The following is a 25,779-nucleotide window of genomic DNA, read 5'->3' as shown; positions in this document are numbered from 1 at the left end:
GGTAGTAGTGGATGTAGATGACAATATAGTAATAGTGCAGAGAGAGATGGAGCAGATGTGTCCAACTTCAGTGGATCCAACATCTGGGAATATAATTGTATTACAGAATATTAGTCTTTTTCCTGCCAGAATCAGTCACTGTGGTTCTGTTAGTGGGCTGCCTCCTTTGATCAAGCAGTTCAGTAATAATAACAGTTGTTGAAATTTTTAACTCTTCAGTGTTATTTATATTTTTAGGAAATGAAGAAATTTGTTAGTTTCATATTTTCTTCCTAAAACCAGATGGTAGTATATAACAATTCTTTTTTTTTCCAGAGTCGAATTTGTCCCTTTTTAATAGATCCTTCTTCAAGGGCTACAGAATGGTTGAAGACACATTTGAAAGAATCTCGCTTGGAAGTTATTAACCAACAGGTCCAGTATTTACTCTTAATCCTAGATCTTTAATTCTGGCTGAGCCCTGCTGGCCCCAGAACCCATAGTGTGGGTTGAGGGGAAGTGTGATAGTATTCACTGATGATTTAGCCAGGTTCTTGGGATTATATCATTTCACACAGTGTTCTCGGAAGAAATAACTACATATGCTGGCTCACTCTTTCTAAAACTACTGGGAAGCCCTTTAACTATATATATTGTACCAAAAGTTTGTGTAAAATTGGCAAATGCAATTAACATTTTACATACTTTTAACATTAAAAAGTTTACCTGTTTTTACAAATTTTGTGCTCTAGCTAATCTTAAAAATAAAAATTATTGGTATTTACAGTTTTAATAGTGATGATAGGTTGACTTGAGTAGCAGAGACATCAGATTATTTAAAATTATAGGGCCAGATCCTTTACCCTATCTCCTGCTTTATATTGCTTCCACACAGAATGATTTCATAGCAGCAAGTTCATACGATGAACTTTTCTCATGCTCTTTTTATTTTTTTAAATAGAGAGAAGGTACTTTGGGACCACACCCAAAATTTTTGACTAAAGTAGTCTCAGACTTTAATTGGAATTAATCTCTTCTTTAATAAAGATTTTCCAAAGTCTTATGATTTACCAGATAAAGCCATGTTTCGTAGCTTAAATGTAAAAAAGGCTATTGGTTGTTACCATGAAGAACTACTTACTGTAAGGCCCTGTGGGTCTAGAACCAAAGCCTGTAGAGCTGCTAACATCCCTATGCTGCCACACAGCAACAGCTGTAATCAGCATGTGTTCCACTGCTCATGACCTGCTGTGGACATAAACCATGGATAGTCTTGCCTCAAGGGGTCTGACAGGCAGCAGCCTCATTGCTCCTGATTGGCTCTTCACCCTATATAAACCCAATGGGCATTCCAGGAATGTCCAGACAACAGTATGGATCTCCTATACCTGTCATGACCATTCCTGTTCCTTGCTCTTGAGCTCTTGGCTTGGACCTTGGCTTGATTTGGACTTCGCCTTTTGAACCGGACCCTGAAACCTGACTCAGACTCTGAACCTTGGTATCGACCCTGTCCTGGAACCTGACTATGAACTCCTCCACTACTCCCAGCCTCTGGTTTGACTCCGCTCTGACCCTGTGTCCTGACTGTCCTTGCTAGGATCCTGACAACTATACGCTTCAGAGAGTCTACTTGAAAGCCGCTTTGTGGTGTTGGAGAGAGAACCAAAGACCTTGCTATTTTGGGGCAGAAACTATCTAAGCTTCATCAGATTGTGTGTGCAAGAAGGACTCAGGGTCCATTCTCCTAGAGTAGTAAAGGCTTTACAGTTTGTCTTTACAATATGTCTAAAGATGAAATTTGGAAAGGTGGCATGTGAGGTTCATGTCACTCTTCCATTATTCTTATTCTGAGACATGAGCAGATGCTCATTTTGGGAGAGCAGTGATTATTCTCTTGAATAGATGTAGTAGGTCTACTATTCAACAGTGTCAATGTCTGCTAGACTGCTACAGTGGAGACCCACAGATGCAACTTCATAAAGGAGAAAAGAAGACTACATAATAGTTATTCCCAGATACACTGCGTCTGCAAATTGGCATAGCCCCTCTCTGCTTTCCACTATTAATAATGTTTCCTGGTTGTGAGCTGGTGTATTGATGCAACAGAACCGCTTTTGGCCAGATGGAGCATTGCCCCAGAGTTCACTCCATCTGGTGGATCAGTCAGTCAGTTCCTGTTTCCTGAGTCTGGGGTATATGGGGCTTCCCCTTATACTTGGTTGGGTCAGCTGGTCCTAGTGCTTAGGGGGTCTGGAAACTCCTTCAGTTCTTAAATCTCTCAGGGGTCGGTAGCAGAAGGCAGGCCTGCTCACTCCACTGGATTCCAAGTCAGTCACCTTAAGCCTGTCTGGCTGTAGTACCTGAATTAACCCCTTGGTTGCTGGGCCTGCATGGGGTGTATACTCCATAACACTGGTAGTAGAGAGGTACCAAAATATAGTTAAGTGAAGATGTGTTTTGTGCTCTTGGTTGCAGATCACTTGATCTGATGTCCCTTGCATTTCAGTTTTACTGCTTTAAATTCTTCATTGACTTGCTTGGCAGGACATGCTATTCCTAGAATGTGAATATGTAGAGACAAATATATTTAATGTATAACCATTATGGGTAACTACAATAGTTTTTTGACAAAATAATCTTAGGATGTGCATCCTTAAAGAGATATATTCTTTGCACAATATTTAATGTTTCCACAATTGACTAAGAAATATATTAATATTAAGGAACTAAATAATTTAATAGGCATTAATTTTTATGTACACAGGATGCTACCTTCATTACTGCTCTTGAGCTGGCAGTGAGATTTGGGAAAACACTTATTCTACAGGAGATGGATGGAGTAGAGCCAGTTCTTTATCCACTGTTAAGAAAAGATCTTGTTGCTCAAGGTAAATGCCTGACAGTTTGAGGGAGAGCTGTTTTAGATGTCTGTGAATTAAATCAATGTACGTAGTACAGAATCTAATTTTTAATTTATTGCTTTATAGATACATGAATGTTGGTTAGGATTTTGCTCTTTTATGTTTACCTTCCACTACTCATGTAATGTGTGATCTGTGTTGGAAATATTTAAACATATTTAAAGTTCTCTCAAATAGGATAAAACAAGACACATTGAATCATTCTAAAGTTTAAGTTGACTTCATAGTCGTACTTTAAAGCACATGCTTTTGTTTGGGATCTCTGACCCTTACAGAGTCCAAAAATGAAGTGCCTTAACTTAGAGCTGGAAATCAGCTTTTTAGATTGTTAGTATTGCAGTTTCTCTTTAATTTTCTTAGAAAACTAAGAAAAAGAGAAACATCAAAATGAGGATGGAGCGAGAAAATAGTTATCCACAGGCCATGAGGTCCAGTGAGCTGATGGGATAAAATGCAAGAAAAACTGATATACATTTCATAGTATATTCAGGAAGCTAGCCAAGGCCAAAAAAGAATTTGAAGAACAGCCAGCCAAAGACTCAAAAAGAAATAGCAAGAATTTTTTTAAATCATCAGAAACAGGAAGCCTGCTAAACAACCAGTGGGGCCACTGGACGATCATGATGCTAAAGGAACAATAAAGGACGATATGGCCATTGCGGAGAAACTAAACGAATTCTTTGCATTGGTCTTCAGAGCTGAGGATGTGAGGGAAATTCCCAAACCTGAGCCATTCTTTTTAGGTGACAAATCTGAGGAACTGTCCCAGATTGAGGTGTCATTAGAGGAGATTTTGGTACAAATTGTTAATTAATCAATAATAAATCACCAGGACCAGGTGGTATTCACCCCAAAGCAGACTGGTCTGAGTCTTTTTAGTAGCTGGTTCTAATGTACTTCTATGATGCTGCTGAATTTTTATTTCCAACAATATAGGGAAAAGTTAATCTCATAAAAATCTTTTAATTTATTTTTTATAATATTTATGAAAATGGTTTTGTTAGTTTTATAAGACTATTTCTTTTAAACTAAACCTAACATTTGGTTCTGAAGTTTTTTCACATGGTGGGTATTTATTTTCAGACAATTCTGGAATTTTCTAATCAAACTTAGGATAATATGTATGTATTTTTAATAGGACCACGATATGCTGTACAAATAGGTGACAAAATTATTGACTATAATGAAGAATTCCGCCTATTTCTGTCAACGCGAAACCCAAATCCCTTTATTCCACCTGATGCAGCTTCCATTATTACTGAAGTTAACTTTACTACTACAAGAAGTGGTTTAAGAGGACAGGTATGCATTTAACATTTCTTATAATAAAATAATAATTAATAGACATTGGGTTGCATTCATCTCTGGATACACCTTGACTTCTGACCTGGCAGAGGCCCCCATTGACAGAATATAGCTGCAATCTCCAATTTGTTGTGAGGACTAGGGGGATATAATGCAGCATAAAAATTTAAACAATAACATAATTATTAAAATAATTAAATTAAAATAAAAAATGTAACTCTTTTTTTAAAATGTACCTTACAATCAAATCATAGATGGCAGGTGTAACAGTTTTCATTTATTTTACACCTACTGAAGTAAGTGGAAGTTCTCCATTGACTTCACCTGAATCAGATTAAACCCTAAATTATTAGTTACATTTGTAAGAGCATTCATGGTGCTTTTAAAATTTTAGCAAAACAGTTCTCCAGACTTCTATCCTTGCCAAACTGTACTGCTGGTCTCAAAATACTTTGCCTTGTGGTCAAGAAGAGATCAATGAAACCTAAAGGCTGAATGTGTTAGGTCTTCCACCAAATTGCTGGGAGCTGCTAAGACTTTGGTCTATGACATTTAGAGAAAAGTGGGACAAATAGAGGGCCACTAGGAAAAAGGAGGAAATAGAAAATAAAAAAACCCTCATCATTTCAAAACATTACTCATTGGGAAGCTAGTTTATTCAAAACTAACAAACATACAATTTGACATTGGAGAAAAAGGTAAAACACTAAATGTCTAGCTTAACCAAACATACAACTCATCTTTGCCTGCTGAAAACAGGAAAACAACTGTTAGGAGGACTGTTTGGGTTAGCATTAAGTTGCTGGAAGAAGCCAGATACACAGGTAAGAAATTACCATTATTTCTTATTGGATCTACTTGTTGGTTAGGTCTATGTTATGAGCTAGGTGCGTGCTTCCCAGCTCAAATAAACATGCTCATCTGAGCTAGCACAGTAAAAATAGTAGTGCAGTTGCAGTAGCACAAGGAGCAGCAGCAGTGATATGGACTAGCCACCACAAATATGTACCCTTGGGATTCTGGTGGGTTTGTACTTCATCTGACTAGCCCTTGCCACTGCCCCTGTGCTTCAGTAGTTACACTATTATTTTTAGCTTGCTAAATCAGAGAGCTAGCGCGAGTAAATCTACACGAGCTGGGAATCACACCCCTAGCTTGGACTGTAGATGTAGCCTTTGAAGCCCATTCTTTCCCCTGTTCTCATAATGTACTCTATTTATCATCACTGTATTTTACATACACAAGAACTACGATACTGGACTTAAAGAGTCTAGTGTTTAAGCATGTGTTAAAAAACGTTGGCTAACATACATGGCCAAAATTGATGCATACGTATAACTGAGGTTAGTATTCTCCTTCTTGTTGAATATGTTGCTTTCCTCTTAGCTTTTAGCTTTAACTATCCAGCACGAAAAACCAGATTTGGAAGAACAGAAGACAAAACTGTTGCAACAAGAAGAGGACAAGAAGATACAATTAGCTAAACTTGAGGAATCTCTTTTGGAGGTAAAATAAATATGTCCTACTGATTTCAGATTAACATAGTAGATCTAATACTGGTATCTGTTTAAATGCCAGATGCTAAAATTGTTAATAGCAATAATGAGCTTAAGAATTTGTTTGGAGGGATGGGGAAAGGAAATGTGTAAACTCAGGGTGAATTGTAGCATTTCAGGACATTCAAGATTTTCACAGCCACATTAGGGTCAAATATCCAGTTAGTGCTTGAATTTTGTGTCTGGATGTAGGAGAGATTCATATGTCATGCTACCACTTCTTACTGAAGTGGGTTGAAAAATGAAAATGTTTGTTAGTTTACAAAATATGGATTATACTATTTCTTTTTCTCTTATTTTGAGTGATGAAAAATTGCCATATTTTAGGTCTGGAGACAGTCACAAAGGATATGTACCCCACTGAATCAAGATATGTATGTTGAAATGGTAGAAATTAAAAAAAAAAAAATTCAGTAGGATGTACAGAGACAGAGATGTGTGTTACTTTTGTGCCTTCTGAAAATAAATACAGGAAATGTGTAAGATCTCAAAAAATTAAAATATGAAAACGAATTAGGAAAATGTGATTCTCACTTTTAGCATAGAGCAGGGGTCAGCAACGTTTGGCACGCGGCTCACCAGGGTAAGCACCCTAGCGGGCCGGGCCAGTTTATTTACCTGCTGATGCGGCAGGTTCGGCCAATCGCGGCCCCCACTCGCTACGGTTTGCCGTCCCGGGCCAATGGGGGGGCGAGAAGCTGCGGCCAGCACATCCCTCGCCCGCGCCGCTTCCCGCCACTCCCATTGGCCTGGGGCAGCGAACCGCGGCCAGTGGGGGCCGCAATCAGCTGAACCTGCCGCGTCAGCAGGTGCTTACCCTGGCGAGCCGTGTGCCAAACGTTGCTGATCCCTGGCATAGAGGTACTCATTGCCTATGAGCCATACTTCTCTTTTGTGTTCTGTTTTCCTTCTGTTATTTTGAAGTTGGTTTTCTAAATATTCTTTCGGTTTTTGATTCTAATGAAATCAATGGGAGTACTCTTGTGAGTATCTGCTTACTATTAGAAGTAAGGGGATCACAGTCTGGTTATATTGCCTTTTATTGTACTAGGCTTGCTGAATGAGCCTGCTCCATTGCCTATTAAAATCAAAGAAATCTTTATGTTGCTTTTAAGAGACATTGGATTGGACATTCTGGGTATCATCCTGCACCATTAATTCAATAGGGGCTTTACCGTTTGCTTGATCTGAATCCAATAGTACACCTGTAGAGGAAAGGATAACCTCAAAGGAAGAGGATTAAGTTTCAGCACAGTTGATACATTTGTGAAAACATCCAACAATTTGTTTGAAGCAGTGCAACTGTCTTTTTGTGTGTGTGTGTGTAATAAGCCTCATTAAGTACAGTACATTTTAGGAAACAGTGAATTTTATTTTCTCTCGCTTTTCAGCCATAAAGGCTTTGTGCCAGATTGTGAACTCCTTACTCCCACCGGTGAGCAGTTTCTTGTATGAGTCATCCTACTGAAATCAATGGCAGTACTCTTGTGAGTATCTGCTTACTATTAGAAGTAAGGAGATCACAGTCTGGTTATATTGCCTTTTATTGTACTAGGCTTGCTGAATATGAGCCTGCTCCATTGCCTATTAAAGTCAAAGAAATCTTTATGTTGCTTTTAAGAGAAATTGGATTGGACATTCTGGGTATCATCCTGCACCATTAATTCAATAGGGGCTTTACCGTTTGCTTCAGTAAGAGTAGAATCAGCCCTCTATTCACTGATTTTAAGTTCTACTAATTCTGTTACATCCCTACATTCTTTGGTATTCTCTTGATATATTGTTAGAGCTGTTGATAGATTTGAGGAAATCTGCCTAATTATTATTATTCATGAGAATAATTCTGCTATGAATTTTTTTTAAGTCAGCAGAAGCCTTTTACAATGCAATTTGGGAAAAAAAGATGATAAAAAGTGTAGATAAGTAACAGAACCTATTAATTACTTACTTTTTAAACAGTACCATTACATGCAGTCAACCTTTCAAAAAGACATAGGAATGAAAACATTGATAAGTTGACTACGTCACTGCAAGTCAGCCATGTTTCTTATTAAAATTTCGTACTGCAGTAAATACTAACATAATTACTATAGTTGCAGATATATTGTAAGCTGTTAATTAGGTAATTTTAGAAGGGAAGTTAGAACCTTAGAGCAAGTATGTCACACTTGTTCTGTGATGAGGTCTGAATTATGATTTCACATGGGGGCTAGGAGAAGGGAATAAAAAAGTTACCTGGCAAGAGGCAAATTTTGCAGTATTGTCTGACTAGAGAGTGTGCCAGAAATAGTGAGATTAAATAACGCATTTAGAGATAATTAGACATTCTTATTCGAGGAATGTGTAACAGGTTGGATCACAGAAAACCCCTTGGGAACCGCCAACTGATGTGCTGAGACTACTTCTGCCCCTGCCTTCCCTGCCAGCTTGGGACACCAGAACCCTGCCTGGTTGTGCCAGACATGCTTGCCGGCTACAAACACAGAACCACGTCCCACAAACTGCAGGCTTAACTGAAAGCAGCTTAAGAAGTGTTGCTGTCTTTAACACTGAGATACCCAACTCCCAATGGGGTCCAAACCCCAAATAAATCTGTTTTACCCTGTATAAAGCTTATACAGGGTAAACTCATAAATTGTTCGCCCTCTATAACACTAATAGAGAGATATGCACAGCTGTTTGCGCCCTCCCTCCAGGTATTAATGCATACTCTGGGTTAAATAATAAGTAAAAAGTGATTTTATTAAATACAGAAAGTAGGATTTAAGTAGTTCCAAGTAGTAACAGACAGAACAAAGTGAATTACCAAGCAAAATAAAATAGAACACGCAAGTCTATGCCTAATACAGTAAGAAAACTGAATACAGACAAAACCTCACCCTCAGCGGTGTTCCAGTAAGCTTTCTTTTACAGACTAGTCTCCTTCTAGTCTGGGTCCAGCAATCACTCACACCCCCTGTGGTTACTGTCCTTTGTTCTAGTTTCTTTCAGGTATCCTTTGGGGGTGGAGAGGCTGTCTCTTGAGCCAGCTGAAGACCAAATGGAGGGGTCTCCCAGGGGTTTAAATAGACTTTCTCTTGTGGGTGGACACCCTCCCTCCCCCGGTGTAGAAATGGAGTTTTGGAGTCACATGGGCAAGTTACATGTCCATGCATGACTGAGTTCCTTACCAGCCAAGCCACATTCCTGGGAAAGCTCAGATGTGGATTGGCATCTCCAAGTTCATTGTTGGCTTAAGTGTTTCTTGATTGGGCACTTACTGAGAATAGTCTTTTCTCAGGAAGCTGACCAACTGCTTCACTGAGGCTATTTAAAAGTACATAGCCAATATTCATAACTTTGAATACAAAAATGATACATGCATACAAATAGGATGAATGTATTCAGTAGATCATAACCTTTGCAGATATGTTACATGGCATACGTAGCATAAAACATATTCCAGTCATATCATATTTACATTCATAAGCATATTTCCATAAAGCATTATGGGGTGCAACGTCACAGAGTGCCCCAAGGGGGGCTCCAAGTTAAGTGTCTTGGCGCCCTGTGTTTGTAATCAGCAATTTGTAGTAATAGTGGTCCGGTTGGCTGCACATGCGTGGCAGCCGTTTTATGCTGCTCCAAGTGGCTACCTAGCGTGCGCAGCCAACCGTCCCTCAGTTCCTTCAGTACCGCCTTTGGCTTGAGTTGGAGCGACAGCAGCGCCCCTTATAACTTTAGATATTATTAGATATTATTATTATTATTATTATTAGATATTATTTTGGGTCCCCCCCCAGCTAATAGCGTCTTATTCCTGTATTTCTCCTATTTCTTATTTATCTTATTAAAAAAAATTACTAGTTGTTCCCTTTCCCCGTGAAAAAAAGAAGAGGGACAGAATGGGATTATTCCCATTTCTACTTCAAAATTAATATCCTCTCAAGTATTCCAGGCTCTCCTGGCTTTAAACGCTGCCTGACCTGCAGACTCTCTGTACCGGTCTCTGACGGCCACGCGCAGTGTGTCCGGTGCTTAGGGGAGACACACATTGCTCAGAAGTGTCCCCACTGCAAAAAACTGACCGTTAGGACGAGGAAGGTCAGGGATCTCCAGTTAAAACTCCTGATGGAGAAATCCCTCATACCAGCCTCTGAACCCGAGTCCAGGACATCTCCTGGCCAACAGAGACAGAGGCAGTGTCTGACAGGGGTTCTACCTCCAAAATGACTACTAAAGAGTTTGCTCCTAAAAAGGCTGCAAATAAACGGTCTCAGTCTTTGCCACTGCAAGATTCACCTCCAAAAAAGCAATCTCGAAGTCAAAATCTGCCCCGGTACCAGGGCACTGAGAGCGCTGGACCATGAGGCACTGGAAACATCCAGTCCTGAGACTTCCTGAGGGGTTAAAGACCTGGTGCAGGCTAGCTCTCATGCACTCTGTACACTAAAGCCAAGCCTTCCAGCTTGGCACTGATGGAGCCAAAGAGAACCTTGGCACCGAGCAGTGCAATGGCAGCACCTGCTGCCCCTACACAATGCAGCAAGTCAGCGGGACCCACAGCTCTCACCCTGATTCCCAGCCAGAGCATGCTGCTGTCTTTGGTGTTAATCCTCCTGGTGCTACAATAATTAATCAGACTGGTGGACCTCCTTGTTACCTCAACACCTGGGACTCTGCTATTCGGCACCAAAGGTACCCCAGCGAGACTGGGACCAACCCTGGTTGCTACTCCCGTCGGCTCAGCTCCTCCTCTCTCCAGCGATGAGGAAGAAGAGGATGAGGCTGAGATCTACACCCCTTGCTATTCCTCACCTAAACTGGGAAACTCTCAGCACCGCATGTCTATGGATGCATAAGGCTGGCAGCTTCCACTATTGGTACCGCCTCCCATGGCCTTTCACCCAACTGGGCATACTGGGACCCGGGGGCATTATATAGGGCCCAGAACCTCAGGCCCCCCCAATGCACTTAGATCCAGAACAACTTGCTCCCCGTCACCTCCTGCACCTGCTCCTTCGGATGAGGAGGTAGAGGAACCTGAAGATGCGCCTGAGGGTGATACCCTTACACCCACCCACATTTCGTCTTCATCGCCAGATGACACAATAATTCCATCCCCCTCACCTCGGGGGATGATTTCAAATCCTTCCAGGACCTCTTTTAACAAGTAGCTGAATCCCTGGACATCTCACTAGTAGAGCTACCAGAGACCTAGCACAAACTCATAGTACAGGTATCCCCATCAGTGAAGATTGCATTGCCTATTAATGCAGCCATAATGGATTCGGCAAAAATAATCTGTCAGACACCTGCCACAACCTCACCTTCTTGTAAAAGATCTGACAAGAAGTATTATGTCCGTACAAAAGGAACTGAGTTTTTATTCACCCACCCTACCTCAAACTCATGATACAAGCAGTTAATCAAAGGGGAAAACAGCATCAATTTAGAAACATCCCTTATGACAAGTACTGGAAAAGGTTAGACCTTTTCAGGTGAAAAGCCTACTCATCAGTTACCCTCCAATTCTGCATAGCCAACTACTCGGCCTAAATGGCAAAATACACATGCAACCTGTTCTCTCAAATGTCAACTTTTATTGAATAGCTTCCAGATAACAAACGAGAACAATATAAGGCTAACATCGTGGAGAGTTCCCTCATCGCCAGAACGTCCCTTGAGGCTTCTCTCAATTCTGCAGACACGGCAGCACATTCAATAGCTATGTCTGTCATCACGCATCACATTTCCTGGCTACATCTGTCCTGGTTTCCAAGGGAAGTTCAAGCCCCAGTTGAGGACTTACCTTTTGGAGGCCAAAAACTGTTTGTGGACAACACCGACGCGTCCTTGCACACCTTAAAGGACTCTCAGGCAACCTTGAAGACACTTGGAATTTATGTCCCTCCAAATAAACAGAAACAAGGCAGAATTTACAATCCACGATTCCGCACTGCCTCATACACTCAACCCCAATGACACTATGACCAATGCCGGCAGCCCCAAGATCAGCTGTCCACGTCTAAACCATCTACTTCCAGGCAAACATTTTGAAGTGTTGGTTGAGGACACGAGAACCCCACATTCCTTAATTCCGGATTTACATCTTATCTCCAATCCATTTGGAGACCGTCTGTCACCATATTACCCAGTCTGGAAGACCATCACTACAGACAAATGGGTTCTTGAAATTATCCAGCAGGGTTACTCCATCCCCTTTATTTCTATGCCACCTACTCATTCCCCTTCCCTGTCCCTCCTCAGGGACCCCTCTTACGAGCACCTGTTACAACAGGAAATAAACCATCACCTACAATTAGGTGCCATGGAACCTGTACCAGTTCAACACGGGGAGAGGGTTTCATTCCCATTATTTTCTCACTCAGAAAAAAAAAACTGGAAGGTGGAGTCCCGTCCTGGATTTATGGAAATTCAACAAGTTAGTGAGAACACAACTTTTCAAAATGGCGACTCTATCCACAATAATTCCGGCATTGGAGAAAGGAGATTGGCTCTTGGCTCTCAACCTACAAGACTCTTACTTTCATGTTACCATCCACCCGGCGTACAGATGATTTCTGCACTTCACCCTAGGGAAACAACATTTCCAATACAGAGTGCTTTCTTTTGGCCTGTCCACCGCTCCAAGGGTGTTTTCCGAAGTTCTCGCCATTGTGGCTGCTCACCTCTGCAGGCAGGGAGTGATGATCTTTCCTATTTAGATAACTACCTTCTAAAGGCAGCAACGCATCAGGCAGCAACAAGCGCCACTCACATGACAATAACCCTTTTTACGGCCCTGGGCTTACAAATAAATCTTCAGAAGTCCACCCTGATACCTACACAACAGTGAGAGTTTTTAGGGGCACATCTCAACTGTCTCAACGTGACAGCGAGATTACCCCAACAACACTTTCTCACCTTAACCAATCTAATTACAACAGTGAGGGGCGTCTGACAAACATCCACCAGAACATGCTTAAAACTTTTGGGGCACATGGCGACTACATTTGTTGTAAAATATGCCAGGCTCCACATGAGATGTTTACAGGCCTGGCTCCACATAGTCCATTTTCCGCACAGACACTCCCTCAAACAGACGTCTCACAATGTCCCGCAGAGTAAAGGACTTGCTCACATGGTGGACATGCTCAGGTGTCCCCTTCCTATAAAAAGCGCCATCTATGACCATCACCACAGAGGCTTCCCTCCTGGGTTGGGGGGCACACTTACATGACAATACCATCCAGGGTCACTGGTCACTAGCAGAATCCAATCCCCACATAAACTTACTGGAGTTAAGGGCAGTCCAAAATGCTTGCCAGCACTTTCTTCCTCTAATACGCAACAAGACCATCAAGATTCTCACGGACAATCTAGCAACTATATACTATATAAACTGCCAAGGGGGGGTCGATCTTATCTCCTCTGTTCAGAAGCAGTTCGGCTCTGGCAATGGTGCATCACCAACAACATACGCATTCTGGCATCCTATTTGCTCAGACACCAGAACGCAACAATGGATCAACTAAGCAGAGACTTCTCCCAAACCCATGAGTGGAAGATGGTTCCCGGAATCCTCAAAGTTATATTCAGACAATGGGGATTCCCCACAATAGACCTATTTGTTACTGCCCACAATGCCAAGTGTCCACAGTACTGCTCCCGGGCCGGATTGGGGCACAACTCCTGGGGCAACACCTTCCTTTTGAAATGGGAAGCTCCACTATTGTATGCCTTCCCTCCAATCCCATTGCTGAGTTGCATCCTTCACAAGATTAGGCAAGACAAATCCAGGGTCATTCTCATTGCACCAGCATGGGCCAGACAAACATGATTTCCATAATTGAGACAGATGGCAGTGAAACCAGCATGAACTCTTCCCCTAGTGCCTCATCTGCTGACACAGGATGCAGGACGTATCTGTCACCCCATACTCCACCTCAAGGCCTGGTTACTCCATGGATGAAAGGGCTCGAGAGGGAATGTTCTACTGAAGTACAAGACATACTACTGAACAGCCACAGACTAATGACAAGAAAGATGTATACGCATAAGCTGAACCGATTCTGTACTTGGTGCCAAGACAACCATATTATTCCACAGTTGGCCCCATTACCCTGTAATCTTCGATTATATACTGGCACTTAAAAAATCTGGGTATCCACCAACTCACTCAGAGTACATTTGGCTGCCATCACCTCCTTCCACACCAAGGTGGACGGATCCACAATATTTGCTCATCCATTGACTAAATGCTTCCTTAAAGGCATAGATAACGGCCTATCCCACACTAAGAGACCTGACCCCTATGTGGGACTTCAGCCTTCTTCTCCATGCTCTCATGGGCAACTGTTTGAACCAGTTGCAACCTTTTCATTGTTACACTTATCTATGGAGGTGGCCTTCCTAGTAGCCATCACATTAACAAGAAGGGTGGGAGAACTAGGTGTTCTAATTGCATAACCACCTTGCACCACATTCCTCAAAGACAAAGTAATTCTGTGACCACACCCTAAATTCATATCCAAGGTCGCATCGACGTTCCATTTAAATCATCCCATTTACTTAGGTGTATTCTTCCCGAAACCACACACAGACAGCAGGGAGGCCTCCCTTCAGACGTTAGATGTCCACAGAGTTCTAGTGTTCTATATAGAAAGAACAAAAACATTTAGAAAATCATCCAGACTCTTTTTCTCCACAACAGAATGATCAGAGGGTCAAACTATATCCAAACAAAGACTATTCAAATCTATATCGACATGTATCCAGTTGTGTTACCACAACCACTATCTGACAGCTCCCTCTGGAGTATGCACAAACTCCACCAGAGCAATGTCGACAGCTGTGGCCTTTCTCAACAATGTGTCCATCATTTAATACTGGACATTTGCAAAGCAGCTACCTGGGCATCAGCCCATACCTTTACTAAACACTATGCTTTAGAACAACAATCAACTGCAGATGCTCAGTTTGGACTCTCAGTGCTATCCACCATACATAAACCAACTCTGAAGCCCCTCCCCTCTACTGAGGGGCACTGCTCAACAGTCACCTTTTTCTCAAAGAAGAGGAGAAGGTAACTCACCTTGTGCAGTAACTGAGGTTCTTCGAGATGGTTGTCCCTGTGGATGCTCCACTATCCCCCCCTCCCCTCTACTTCAGAGTTTCACACTGATTCTATGGATAGAGAAGAAACTGGGGGACGATTGGCTGTGCACACTAGGTAGGCACTCGGGGCGGCGCGAGACAGCTGCCGCACATGAGTGGCCAACCAAGGCACTGCTACTACAAATCTTTGATTAGAAGTGCAGGGCACCAAGACACCTAAAGTGGAGCACCCACAGAGACAACCATCTCAAAGAACCTCAATTACTGCACAAGGTGAGTAACTTTCTCTTTAAAAAAAGTAAATAATATCCTTCCACTGTCCATTTACTTACCTCTGTAAGCCCGAAAGGGGGATCAGTTTATGAATTTGCTAGTTAGAGTTGATATCTAACAAACTTTGTTTGCTAATTGAATAGTATTAATAGAATAACCCCTTTTTATTGAGTCCAGGGAGTGTTGCTACTTTTAATACTGGATTCTTTTAGGTCAACTTTTAACTTGAATAATATTTCTCAAATCAGGACACTTGCTTATTCTTAATCAACCAACAATATATTAATTCATCCAGAACCACATTAGTATCCAACCACTGTTCATCACTCATGTGTAGATAATACCAATCTTCTAGGCATGTATTACACACTCAGTACAGTCTTGCAAGCAATTACCATAGACTAGAGTTGAGGCTCAGCAGTTATATCAAGGAACAATGCAAATTACCAAGATTTTTTATTACATTTATTTATGATCAGAAATTCTCAATTCTTAACACATTGATCACACTTTCAATGATTCACTTGTCTTTAAGGCACTGTGGTTAGTACTTTTTGACTAGATTGATCCAAAAGTGGACACGTTTAGAATATTAAAAACAATTGCTTACAGTTATTGTTTTCAGTCTCTCTAGGCCAATTTGCTTAGACATATAAAGGAGTTAAAAGCTAATATATGCTTGCTTGAGGTCTCACTAGAGTGTGTGTAGACTTATCAAGATAACCTACAGTTATTTTTATGTTAAAGAATAGAAGGGGAAATAGTCTTTGAAATGAAATCTCACCACTTCTTTTCCTGTTCACCCTGGGATGGGGGAGAGTCCTTTCTGCGCAGCAGTTGCTCTTAAGATTCTGCAGTTTCTTGTTGGGTTCAATCAGTTTTCTTGAGCACATGGTGACCTCAGTTTTATATACAAGAGTTTTATGGGCTCTTTGGAGAGGCCCATCCTCTTATTCCTATGGAACACATGCCAATTGGATGCTCAGATTTCCGCTTAGGGTGTATTTATGCAGCAATGTAAGCCCAGGGTTCAAACTCAGGGTTCATGCCTAACCCCTTCTGTCTACATATAAATCATGCTAACCCAGGGCTTGGACCCAGGCTCCCAGGATCCCACAGGGGTGGAGGGTCTGAGCCTGAGTCAAGCTGGGACCCAGGGTTCAAGCCCTATTGCTTTGCAGTGTAGATGCAGCCTCACTGCACTTGTGCTCTCAGAAGCTGCCAAAAGTGTTCCACAATCTCATGCTCTGACTTTCTTAGTTGCTAGTAAATCACAGTAGCTGCAGTTGGGAGAGAGGAGGAGTAAATCTAAAGACACTTGAGTGTCTTTACAGAGAAAGGAGCTAGGTAGAAACTTCCTTGGAATCTGCAAGATTATAAAAGCCAGCCAACTGCAGGTTAAAATTATAAAAGGAAAGCTGTTAAATAATTCCTGCATCTGAGTCTCAGATCCGCCTTTTAGGGGGGAGTGGATAAGACTCTGGCTATGAGGCCATCTTTTTTTATAAGCCCAATAAAAGCTAGCAACTCTAATCTGGGCCTCTCGAATTTCTGCAGATTGTTCATATGTTTTATTGCTGCACCAACATAACACTTCAGTTTTCAGACTGACCATCTTATCTCTAATATGCTTTTTATCTGTTCCAAGACTAACAAACATGTTAGAGGCACCTGCAAAGGTAAAAGTAATTTCTCAAGATAAATTCTGGTATTGGTATCAGCATCATATTCCATCTATACAATGCACAGTTTCCTGAAGTGTAAACTTATGAGTTAATTTATTACTCAAGTTTAATTTTAATTTTTTCAGACTCTTGCAACATCACAAGGCAACCTACTTGAAAATAAGGATCTGATTGAATCTTTGAATCAGACCAAAGCAAGTAGTGCACTCATCCAAGAATCTCTTGCTGAGTCTCACAAACTTCAGATTTCTCTTGATCAGGTGATGTCTTTTCTTAAAATGTTTATTTTTATTATTTTTTCAATGTCAGAAATAACATTATTGCTCCTGTGTAATCCTGTTGATGTCCATGGACCAGCCCTGTAATATATAGGGATTATCTCCTACATACATTATTTTCCGCTTTAGTTGATCGGTTCTTATTTTTTGTACTATTCTACTTGCTATTTTGCTACATGTCTAATGCTAAAATGAGAGCACTTATTGTGTCTGATGTTTAAAGATGGACATGAACAAATCAGAGGTGAAATCCTGGTCCCACTGAAGTCAATGGGAGTTTTGCCATTGATTTAAATGGAGCCAAGATTTCATGCATGCATCTACATGTGTTAGGATAATGCTGTGCTTATTTCTTTCTTTGAAGTAAGGGATATTTTCAGATATACAAGCACCAAAAGCATTTTTAATTGTTACACTTTATCTGTTTTACACTTCTTGAATGAATACATAACTGAAACAATCTTTTTAAAATAAAAAAATGTTTAAAATGAAAAGAATAGAAAAGTTATTTTGAACTAACATGTTTTATGCCAGATTTCAAACTGGAATTAATGTAAAGGCCTGGATTATATGCCCTATATATAGGGCTTATAATAAGAGTACAAATAAAATTAAATTAAATGAAAATGTGTTTTAATTCTAGAAACACAAATTAACTTGGTTAATTCATATTTGTATGTGGATTAATTTTTTAGTGTAGTAGAGCTTAAAATATGTTAGGAACCAAAATATCTTTGATTTTAATGTAATTGGTTATGGTACATTCTGAAGTTGTAGAATGCATTTGAGTGGTTTTTTGCTAGGTTGAACAAGTATTTATTCAGTGACCCTTAGATGGCAGTAGAGTACTGATCCTGAGTATTTTTTCTTTTTATCCACAGGAGAGAGATGCCTATCTCCCTCTAGCTGAGAGTGCCAGCAAGATGTACTTTATTATCTCTGACTTGTCCAAAATTAATAACATGTACCGTTTTAGTTTGGCTGCTTTCCTACGACTTTTCCAAAGGGCTTTGCAAAGCAAGCAGGTATGTCCTGTTTTTTTGAAGCTGTGAATGCTGGAGAGGGATCAATATGCTTGTGGTTTTTAAAAATTTGTAGGTGCTTTAGATGTTTAGATTAAACATAACATTAATATGGACATGTTGTACTGCTATACATTATACATTCCAAATATATGTATTTACTTTCAGTATGTAGGAGTCATATCCTTGTTGCAACACTCAAAATCAAGTAACATCCATTCTTCTTTGAGTAGTGTCTTTGTGGGTGCTCCATATCAGATGCGCCTGCCCCCTGTGCCTTTGATCAGAGATTTTCAGTAGCTGTGCCCGTTGGGCCTAGGCATGTGCCTCACACATCCTTGTGCTCCCTGCTGGGACCATGGGTGATCTATGATCAACAATTTGCTATGAGGTCTTCGCAGTGGAAAGGAAAAGAGAAGGGTCCATTCTCCTCAAACTCCTCTTCTGCCACCTATGCCAGAGGTGACCTTCAAGAAGCAAGGCTGAATAAGGAGGTGACACCTCTTACTAATATTTCCTCCTCATTGCCTGATGAAACTGTGATGCTTCCACCATCTTCTATGATGGATAACTTCAGACAGTTTTGGGACCTGATTAGGCAAATTGCTGACACGCTTAGAGGAGGTTCTAGAGTCCCATCATAAATTTCTAGATATTTTACACACTTTGACATCTATGAGAATTGCCGTTCCAGTCAATGAAGTTTGGCATACCCCAGCCTACCTGCAAGAGGGCAGATAAAATGTATTATGTCCCTGTCATGGAATTGGAGTTTGTATTTTCTCACTTGGCTCTGAATTCCCTAGTAGTTGAGACCATTAATGAACAAGGCAGACAACATAGCTCAAAGTCCGCCCCGTACACTAAGGATCACAGGAAGCTTGATCTTTCAGGACACAAATCTTACCCTCTTTAGCCACACTTCAGAATAGCGAACCATTAGGCACTCAGAGCCATATAAGACTATTTAAATTGCAACAAATTCAATTGCATTATTGAGCACTTGCTAGACGTACATTGTGACCAATTAAAGGCCATTATACAACGTGGTCAGTTCCTGGCAAAGACATTGTTCCAGGCCTCCTTGAATGCTGCAGATACTGCAGCATGGTCTATATCTATCACTCTGGTCATGAGAAGAGTGTCTTGGCTCCAGGTATTAGGCTTCCCCAGAGAGGTCCAGAGTGCCATCAAAGACCTCCCCTTTGCAGTTGCAAGACTTGATGACTAGATCTCTCCACACTTTAAAGGACTTGAGAGTTCTGCTGTGATCCATAAGTATGTATACTCCTGTAAATAAGAGGAGATTGACTAGGTCTCAGATGCCACAAAGAGCACACCCAGCCCCATATGCAACTTATCATAGACCATCTGAACCTGCAACCAAGAGACCAAGATAGTCTAAAACCAAAACCTCTTTCAGCTATAGCTACATCTTCTCAGCCATTTACAACCTCCATGCGACAGTTTTGGTGGCTTGATCAAGAATCACACCCATTCAATCAACAGGGTTTTACAGTTGCAACATCATACCCTCCTCATGGATGCTGCCTCTCCCATTTTTAGGCTGCATGGAGAATGTAACATCAGACAAATGGGTTTTGGAAGTCATAATATCTGATTACACTATTGATTTCAAGTCTATCCCTCCTACCCATTCATCCTCCGCATAGCTCTATCACAATCCATTGCTGGCACTAGAGGTGGCCTCACTTATATGTTTAGGAGCAATAGAACCAATTCCCGTACAGCACAGAAAAGGTGAGTTTATTCAAAATACTTCCTGATTCCCAAAAAGAAGGGAGGGTGAAGGCCAGTTTTAGACCTCAGGTCTCTAAACAGATATGTAAAACAACAGAAATTCATGATGACGACTCTTGCAGCAATAATTCCCTCATTAGATTTAGGAGATTGGTTCACGACTGTTGACCTAAAAGATGCATATTTTCATGTCGCTATTCACCCTTCACACAATAGGGTTCCTCGTTTTCTAATCAACAACAAGCACTACTCTCCAAGTTGCGGCCTTTCAGCCTATCTTCTGTCCCATGAGTACTCCCAGAGATTCTGGTAGTAATTGCTGATCACGTGTGTCATTTGGATATAATTCTTGATCAGAGAATGCAAGTGTTAGTGTTAGTAAAATGACATGTTCTCTGTTTCACAGCCTGGGCCTTCAAATCAACCTCAAAAAGTCCTTGTGACTCCACTACAGTGTCTAAACTTCATAGGAACCCCCCTGGATACAGTGACAGGCAGAATGTATCTCTCTTCAAGCAGATTTCTTGCATTAGTGAATTTCATCTCAAAGATTCAGGGCTCTCCTCAAGTAACTTATCTTCAACTGCTGGGATACGTGCCAACTTGCATCTTTGTAGTGCAGCATGCCAGATTACATCTCCGAGGTCTACAGGGATGGCTTCAAACCAAGGAAGTAGCGCCTATGCTAGTTACTGTCTGTTCCCCAATTGGTTTTTACGTTCACTCAGCTGGTGGAAGGACCTGACAAAAACCTGTGCATGTGTTCCATTCTTTCAGAATCCTCCTACCAGAGTGATAATATCTGATGCTTCACTTTTGGTTTGGGGGGCACATCTGGGCCCTCATAAGGTGCAGGTCAAATGGTCACTATAAGAGCAGCTTCTCCACATCAATCTTTTGGAATTGAGAGCAGTCAAAAATGCTTGCATACACTTTCTACCTCTAATCAGATCCAAGTCAGTAAGGGTAATGACAGACAATGTGGCTTGCATGTATTATATCAACTGTCAAGGAGGAGAATATTCCCAATCTCCCTGTGCTGAATTGATAAAACTCTGGAATTGGTGCATAGCCAACCAGATAGTCATCTCAGCTTATTACCTCACACATATTTGGGGTTTAGTTGGACAGGGGATTGGACTAGATGACCTCCTGAGGTCTCTTCCAACCCTAATCTTTATGATTCTATGATATTCAGAACACCAGGACAGACAACCTCAACATTCATTTCTTTCTAAATTATGATTGGGAACTGAACTCCCAAATCTTCCACAAGATGTTCTTAGCCTGGGGTTTCCTGGAGATCGCTCTGTTTGCCATGGCAGCCAACGCAAATTGCATCAGGTATTTCTCCAGAGGAAGTCTTAATCCCCAGTCCCTGAGGGATGCTTTTCTCATCTCATGGATGAAGGGACTTCTCTACATGTATCCACCAACACCGTTACTGTTAATGGTTCTCAGCAAGATCAAACAAAATCAGGCCAGAGTCTCATTGATAGCACCAACATGGCCAAGACAAGTTTGGTATTCCTGTCTAGTGAGACTGACCTCTCATTCTTCACAGCAGTTTCCAATTGGTCCTTGCCTACTGACTTAGGATGCCAATTGAACATTTCACCCCCGTTGACAGGATCCTTCTAGGGCTCCAAATATGTTTCCTTGATGGCTCTCAGGAATAGAGATATCCTGTTTGTCAGAGGTACAACACATTGTATTAAATAGCAGAAAAGAATCTATAAGAAATACTTACCTCCAGAAACAAAAACAATATTATCTTTATCAGATTTCGCCAACTCGCTCTCTTCTTCTTAAGATATTGGATTACCAGTTAGAAAACATCCAGTCTTTCTATGAATTCCATTAAGGTTCACTTAATAGCAATAACAGCTTTTCACGCACCCCTAGAGGGTTTTTCACTCTTTGCTCACCCAACTATAACAAGATTCCTAAGAGGTTTTTCAAATATCTCCCCACAAGTCAGAGATCCTACTCCTAGCTGGGACCTGAACCTAGTCCTTAATTGCCTTGTGAAACATCCTTTTGAGCCATTAGCTATGTGTTTTCTATCAGATTTATCATTTGAAGACAGCCTTCCTGGTAGCTATCACTTCTCCCTGAAGAGTTGGAGAATTGGGGGCTCTAATGGCAGTACCAATATTTATGTTATTCACCAGACAGAAAGTGTCACTATGGACTCATCCAAGATTTTTACTTAAGGTGTCTTTAGGATTTCATATTAATCAAACTATTCATCTCCTGTATTTTTCCCCAAGCTGCATCAGATTAGTCAAGAAGCCATATTCCATACCTTAGATGTCAGGCGGGCATTAGCCTTCTATCTAGATAGGACTGAACCATTTAGAAGATCTCTTAGATTATTTGCATCCATTGCTGACAGAAACAAGAGTTCAGTAATTTCAAAATAGAGGTTATCAAAGTGGATCTCTGGTTGTATTAAGATCTGTTACAATAGAATTCATGTTCAGCCTCCCCTGAGAGTGATAACACATTTCACGGGAGCACTATCTACATCTGTGGCCATATTAAAGGATGTACCAATTGCAGACATTTGTGGAGTGGCAACTTCCTCTTGTTCATACTTTCTCTAACCATTATGCCCTGGTGCCTGGGGAAAGATCAGATGCTGATGTAGGCAATGCAATTCTTCTGTATTGGACTCTGCTTTGAACCTCCCCCTCTTTAGTGGGGAGCTGCTTGGGAGTCACTTGAAGGAGCAGTAACTCACTTTTTGCAGTGATGGGAATTTTTTCAGATGGGTGTCTCTGTGGGTGTTCCAATACTTGTCCGCCTTCCCCTCAGTTTCAGAGCCTCCCCTGTGGGACTTTGCAGTGGAGAAGGAACAGAGGATGGTTCACCGACACAGCCCCATGTAGCCTAGGCCTGGGCCACAAGGATGTGTGAGGCATATGCACGGGCTGAATGGGTACTGCTACCAGAAATCTCTGATCAAAAGCATAGGGCGTAGGTTACACCTGAAGGGAACACATCTTGAAGAACTCTAGTTACTGCACCACCTAAGTAACCTCTTTTTTTGTAGTTTAGGCTCTTTGGCTAAGATTACAGTACATATGAAAAAGCAAGGTTGACTATAGGGAATCTTGAGGTTTTATTTATTTAAATGTAGGCTCTTCAGTGATTAGCTAATCTGTGAATAAAGCAAATTCTACCAGTAAGGGACAGAATAAGGGAAGGAGCAAAGGCTTGGAGTTCTAAAAGTTTCAGTAGTTTAGTAAGAGGAAATGGAACCTTTCACTAGTTTGAATACAACCTAATCTAGCATGACCAAAACATAGTTCCTGTCCCCGCAAGCCCATTCTCTCCCCTGTTTATCATGGTGGATAATACAAACACCCTCCCTGTTGCTCAGGCCGGTAATCTTGGATTCATCTTCAGCTCAGCCTTCTCATTAATCCCACAAATTAAGGCTGTGACTAAATGCTGCCACTTCTTCCTGAACCACATTTTCAAGATCTGACCTTTTCTCTCTGCTCTCTTCCCCTCCGCCACTTCCAAAACTCTTGTCCAAACCTTGAATGTCTCATACCTCTATTTCTGAATCTCTCTGGCCTCGATGCTTTCAACTTTACCTCCTCCCATCCCTTCAAGGTCATTCAAAATGTTGCTGCTAAGATCATTTTGCTGGCTCATTACTCTGACTATATAAAGCCCTTTCCCTGCAATCCTCCACTGGCCCCACCTCTTTCCATAACATCAAACACTAACTTGTCTTTATTTTCAAAACCTTTCACAATTTAGCACCATACTACCTATCCACCCTAATATCCTATTGTAAAGTTGATTACCTGCTTTTCTACTACTCTGACAAGTGTCTTCAAGCTTTCTCCTGTGTTGCCCTATAGATATGGGAAAACTTCACATTAAGTCAATCCGTAAAGCCACATTATCCTTCTTCGAGTCCTTCCTCATAATGCCTACAGTACACGGCAACCTGATAATGGCTAAGCATGTGCAAATTGTGCTTACTGCTGCTGCTTAGGCAAAAACCGTACAGATACTATTATTTTTATTACACCCCCATCTCCTCAACCCTCACCCTGACACCCTTGTTTGTTTCATCCTCCTGCTATTTTTGTCTTTTAGACAGTAAATGCTTTGGGAGCTAGGTCATTTTCTAGATGTTTTGTATAATGCCTGGTACAATGTGGCCCAACCTGGGTTGAGTGTCTAGATGCAACTGCAATTTAAATGTATAATAATAATAATTAATAAGTCAGCAGTGAGGGCAAGCTATCAGCATATGAAGGCTATTGGAGACCAAGGTTTTAATGAGAATGGATAATTAACTATTCTTTCATTCTTAGATGTGGTTCCTTCAAGGCTGGTTTAAAACATGGGTGGGGCAGTGTGGAGAAACTTGTGCTATTGCTTCCTGCAATGTGCCTGGTCTGTGGTTTAGAGACATAGTCTCCTGGGTTGTCAGCTTAGTCTATTTTCCTTGGTGTTGTATCTGAGTAGAGCAGTGGGAAGTGTAATAGTTTATGTGCAAATGGTTGCAGGTTCAGATCCCCTGGAATTTGTCACAGATGTTTTGAATATTCAGCCTATTTTCCATGACTAAAGCCAGAATGTTCATATCTGAGTACTTAAATTTAGACCTCTAAATCTATGTTTTGGGACATTAAATACAGTCATTGGGGGCTGCAGGTGATCTCAGTAGGAAATCTGAGTGCTCAGCAACTCTGAAAATTAGACCACTTCTTTAGATGTCTGACTTTAAACACATGGGCTGGATCCTCAGCCCTAAGTGCTCATTGTGCACTCTAAGTATTTGCACATACATACATAAATACATGTTTTTGTCCAGTTGAACTTTTCATGTTCAACTTTTTTTCAGGATTCAGAAAATACTGAAGAAAGAATTATGTCTCTCATCAGCTCATTAAAACACATGGTGTATGAATATGTCTGTCGCTGCTTGTTTAAGGTAAGATGAATTTTCTTTGATCTTTTCTGTACTAAATGTGAGACTCTATTCTCACAGCAACCATAACTTGGCCTGCTTCAGATATGCAGTATTTTGGTTCACTGTATATACTATAATACTAAATTCTGGGTATGTATGAGTAATGGGTGCATTAGCTTTTGTGAGCTGGCTTTGTATCATGTAATTGTTCTTCAGCAGGGTAATACACCAAAACAGAGCATCATTGTGGCTGCTTTAGGAGAAAAAATGAGCTCTGTGCCCCATCAGCAATCTACTACATGTACTGTCACTCTTTTAACCCTATGCAGAGATCATGGGGTTCTTTCAGTGCTGAGGCTGCACTAGCCTCTGCAGAACTGCAGCAGAGGATACAAGTTTGTCCCCATCAAACACATTGTTCTTGTTTAGGAAGTGGCAGAAATGGCTTTGGCTCTCCATCCTTCTTGGATCTTTTTTGTTTTGTGTGTTGGCTTGTACAGTGTCCCGCACAATAGGTCCCTGATCCCTAATTGGAACCTTTCACTCTTCAGCACTACCACAGTAATACCAACAATAACAATAATACACGTACAAAATTAAAAAAAACATATACACACACAAAATTCACTGGCTTGAATTTTATTCTTAACAGTATCTCACACAGTGTGGCTTAGAATCAACAATTTAATATTAATAGTTATAAATATTTAGGTTTTTTTAAAAGCACCCTGATGATCAGCAATAAAATGTAGAAATACATTTGGAAATGTAGATGCAACCTAAGATTCTTCTACTGCACACAGGAAAGATAAAGTGGTTGAGTTACTTGAGCATCCTTATGAACTTTTTTGTATATGTGCAGTGTTGTTTTTTCTATTTAGCTTGAATAGTATTTTTCCTCTGTTGTAGATCATTAAAGGAATATTTGCTTAGTACCCAAGGCATGTTTACA

At 41.0% G+C, this 25,779-nt stretch overlaps 1 protein-coding gene across 1 annotated transcript in view; it reads left to right on the top strand.

The window, feature by feature from the left end:
• Positions 1–25,779, top strand: part of DYNC2H1 (dynein cytoplasmic 2 heavy chain 1) — a 372,682-nt gene that overhangs the window by 156,460 nt on the left and 190,443 nt on the right. Inside the window, exons 64-70 of the mRNA XM_034758872.1 lie at positions 316–414; positions 2,747–2,870; positions 4,042–4,205; positions 5,595–5,714; positions 16,947–17,081; positions 17,981–18,124; positions 24,759–24,848. Of these exons, the coding sequence (XP_034614763.1) occupies positions 316–414; positions 2,747–2,870; positions 4,042–4,205; positions 5,595–5,714; positions 16,947–17,081; positions 17,981–18,124; positions 24,759–24,848 (876 nt within the window). The remainder of the gene's footprint in view (positions 1–315; positions 415–2,746; positions 2,871–4,041; positions 4,206–5,594; positions 5,715–16,946; positions 17,082–17,980; positions 18,125–24,758; positions 24,849–25,779) is intronic.

The sequence above is a fragment of the Trachemys scripta genome, chromosome 1 (genome assembly GCF_013100865.1).
Source record: "Trachemys scripta elegans isolate TJP31775 chromosome 1, CAS_Tse_1.0, whole genome shotgun sequence".
NCBI classification, from domain to species: Eukaryota; Metazoa; Chordata; order Testudines; family Emydidae; genus Trachemys; species Trachemys scripta.
Note: the sequence above shows the minus strand (reverse complement) of the source record. Positions and strands in the feature narration are given on the sequence as shown.